Source organism: Histoplasma capsulatum, genomic scaffold (genome assembly GCF_000149585.1).
Source record: "Histoplasma capsulatum NAm1 scaffold_1 genomic scaffold, whole genome shotgun sequence".
In the NCBI taxonomy this organism is placed as follows: domain Eukaryota; kingdom Fungi; phylum Ascomycota; class Eurotiomycetes; order Onygenales; family Ajellomycetaceae; genus Histoplasma; species Histoplasma mississippiense.
In genome coordinates, this window is record NW_001813982.1 from 2,833,890 (window position 1) to 2,837,573 (window position 3,684).

The following is a 3,684-nucleotide window of genomic DNA, read 5'->3' on the forward strand; positions in this document are numbered from 1 at the left end:
TACTAAGGTCGACTCTTCAACAACTGAACTGAACCAGACCGAACCGAATCATCAGTGGAACAGGCACGTTAGGAGATGCCAGTTTGCCAACTTTATCCACCATTTAGAAGCAATAAATAGAATGGAAACGATAACAAAGGGGACGGAAATTCAAAGCGCGACAGTTTAACGGCTGAAGCTTGAATGGAATGGATTAATTGCTTAATGTACAAGTACATACCAAAAAGAAAGACGTGAACAAGTAGCATATAGCCTCACATCCAAACCATAAACTTCTCAAGTTTTTTTTCCAATGAACAAAAAGAAGAAAAAATCAGCGTAAAAAACATCATAAAATGATAAGATTTAAAAAAAGATGAAATGGAATGTATTGAATAGGACAAGTAACGTCCACAAATAACATTTTACACCCAGTCGTTCCTAGCTCCAGGTAACGCGCAATGGATATCCAAGATCAGAAAGTTGAAAAGAGAGATATATAGATATATATATCTCTATATATCTCTATATATGAATATATAATAATAAACATGAATGGTAAATAACTCAAGCCAACCAGGACAGATAACTCAAAAGGGCCAATACATTCGTTGGCTCATCAAATATATAAAAAGTTTAATTTGAAGTATATATATTGTTTTCCGAAATCAATTGAGCCGTTATCATCGAGAATATGAAAAGTAGGATTTCGGAGTAAATGGTGGTAAATGGGTACATAAATTTTCGAATTGGAGCAACTTGATTTGGGAGGTATATGACCAGTGTGAGACCTCGAAATAATGCCTTGAATCCGAAAACGACTGAACATGTTCAGGACTATGACATCCATGTATGGTAATTAGTATATCTAAGGTCGCTTGCTCATATTGCTAAATAGCCCATAGCGTCCAAGCGAAATGTTGCCAGGTATCGAATATATCGGCCATAGGGACAAGGTCCCACATCAAAATCTGGCAACGGGCGCGGGGTCTCCTGAATGCTAGCGCATGGAGCCTGCTGTGCGACCCGCAGCCAGGGAGTCGTTCCATGGTATTTTATATGGGTGTAATAGTGGCTACCTCTTTCACTTTATCCGCGGTTGTGGTCCAAAGGTAACTGATGATCCCAACGCCTTTTCAAGCCATGAGGGTCGTACACACTAGCAACACTGCGCTGCCAATCCCGCGCGCTAATCACCGGCTGTATATTACTATAAGCAGACGGAACCATAGGTTGAAGGGCAGGAATCGATGGCATCTTGGCAGTCTGGGAAAATTGAATGTGGTATTGCGCAGGGATGCTTTGGCCATTGTGTGATGGGTTGGTTACCGACGGAGGGGGCGAATTCGCGCTTGAGGCATTGGATCCGCCTCCAGAAAAGGCTAGGTCCCATTGACTATAAAAGTGAAAAGAGGGCGCACGGTTAGTCAAGGCGTCCACTGTTTAATGTGTACATTTCCTTCGCAGTATTCTAGGAAGGTTTATGGAGTTCTTTCCAGGGAACTTACTTGATAATTCGAGTCGGATCCCAGCTGGTATTATCAGCCAATGGGATATTAAGAATACTTTGGTTTTGGTCATGGCCATGCATCAACTCTTGTAGTATAGGGTCTGGCTTATCATTAACCTCAGCAGAGATTGGGGGAGTGAGTGCGTGGGTTCCATATGTGAGTTGATTCTGTTCTGGGCAACTTGCGGCAAAGGAGGTGGACATGCAGTGGGAGTTCATTGGAGGGCTGGGGTGATGTTGGTCTGACGGGCTACCATAGGGAAAACTGCGCTTGAGCTCAAATGGCTTGTTAATATCCGCTGAAAAAGCCAATCGAAGTTGGTTGATTGACTCCTGTAAATCAGGCACAGGCCACGCAGCTGCACATTGTTCAAGAAGGCGCATGTGGCGGGTAAAATATATCCTCGCATCAGAGTTAAGCTCGGGGTCAGGGGAGGTGATCGCAATCTGTCAATTACAATGTTAGGAAACAATTAATGCGGAGTTCAAGACAATTGCTTTTACTCACGAGATGCAACATCGTGCAGGTCAAAATGCCATACACGGTAAAACTGATGCCACGTTGCATGTAAAACAAGCCGTTTAAACCAAAAGACCGTACAATCGCTTCCTGTAGTCGACACAGTTTTTTTGCTGAGTTATAACAGAGAACCATATGAGTTCTCCATTTCCCACCAGCCGCAAAAGATTTCGAAGCAAGAAGTTGAGGGCGATGTAAGATTATGATGGAAAGGTGAAAATGGGAATGCATATTACCCACAAGATGAGACGGCAGCCATGGTGGTGACCCATCTTGTGGATATGTGACCTGCAAGTCAGCCGGAAGGCTGGCGAGCCAGTCGGGAATTAGGGTGTTGTTTTCTATAAATCGGGGATTGGCACCCCAGTCTGGTTGTTTCTTGAGCTTATGATATGAATCTGTGATTAGACGAATGCTACGCACATTGCGTATAAAATAAGCAAATAATCGAGACCTTTCGATCTCAAACGCATCCAAATTGGGAATATCCAATGTAGTTGAGTATTCAACCGTATCTGGATCAACTCCAAAATCCGAGCGCCCTAGAATGAAATTAGAATTTCATCATTGAATGTAAAGTATATATAGGATTTTACCTTGAGGACCACCGATCATTGTTTCGACCACCAAAAGGGTTTGCCATACTCTGGTTTGGACGAGGCACTCAACAGTATCAAGACCGCAAGGTAGTCCTTCAGCGTGGTAGCTGTGGTGTTCATGAAGATCAAGATCCTTCGCCATGGATACCATGGTCTTAACCGTCTGCCACGAGCGGTAGAAGTAGCCCTTCTTCGGTGAGCCCTCTCTAGCTTTCAGTAAAAGTAATAAAGCCTGGATTGTACTCAACCGAGGAGCTTCCATAAATGCCGCTTCATGCCCTGTTAAAAGTTAATGGAAAGAGCTAATATATTAATTTTTTATCTGAAAACAAAAAAGAAAGAAAAAAAGAAAAACTCACTATTTCCTAGTGCAAGCCATTGTGCTCCTTGCGCTGGATCATCTGACATCCTTCCAGCACAAGCAAATATGGCTTCTAAAAGAAGGGGCGATATGGATGTTTTATCAGATTGCCATTGCTGATAGAGGTGGCCTCGATGGACAACAGGTACGTAAAAGTGAATATGGGTAAAGTATATATCGAAATATTCCATGGCTTCATCATCCGATGGCATCAATTCAGGTGGAATACGAATAGTTGCACCAGAGGTCGAAATACATGGTGGCAGTTTCGCGTCGCCTTCCTCTGCGGTTGGAACTTCCGGATCCCTTTCGCCCTTTCGCGGCTGCCGGATATAAGCGGCTTTTGAAAAGAAGTGTTAGCCATAATCCGAAGTATAAGAAGTAGAGAGCAACAAAATTTTCGAGGCTGTCCAAAACAAATTTCTTTGTCACATAACTGGGAATGAAGTAAACAGCCCCAAGTACACGGGGCATACCAACGCCACTTTCGTCTATTTTGAGATCTCCAAGTGCATCACTTAGATCTTCTGCATTTGATTGTTCAGATTTCGGATACGATGGAGCGTCAATGGTTGTCAGGAGTGTATTAGGTGGTGAAGCAGTATATAGGTCGGTGTTGTGTTGAAATGTGTCATTATGTTGAAGGGGAAGAAGGTGAGATGGAGCGAGGTGCTGATATAGATCCTGGGGATTCTGCACATGTTCTATATATGAA

At 43.1% G+C, this 3,684-nt stretch overlaps 1 protein-coding gene across 1 annotated transcript; it reads right to left on the reverse strand.

The window, feature by feature from the left end:
* Positions 1-1,068: 1,068 nt before the first annotated feature.
* Positions 1,069-3,443, reverse strand: HCAG_00809 (conserved hypothetical protein; the record flags this gene model as incomplete). Its single annotated transcript, XM_001543713.1, has 6 exons — positions 1,069-1,375; positions 1,488-1,936; positions 2,250-2,551; positions 2,606-2,887; positions 2,968-3,292; positions 3,435-3,443. The coding sequence occupies 6 exons, from the start codon at positions 3,441-3,443 to the stop codon at positions 1,069-1,071; spliced, it is 1,674 nt and encodes a 557-aa protein (XP_001543763.1).
* Positions 3,444-3,684: the final 241 nt, after the last annotated feature.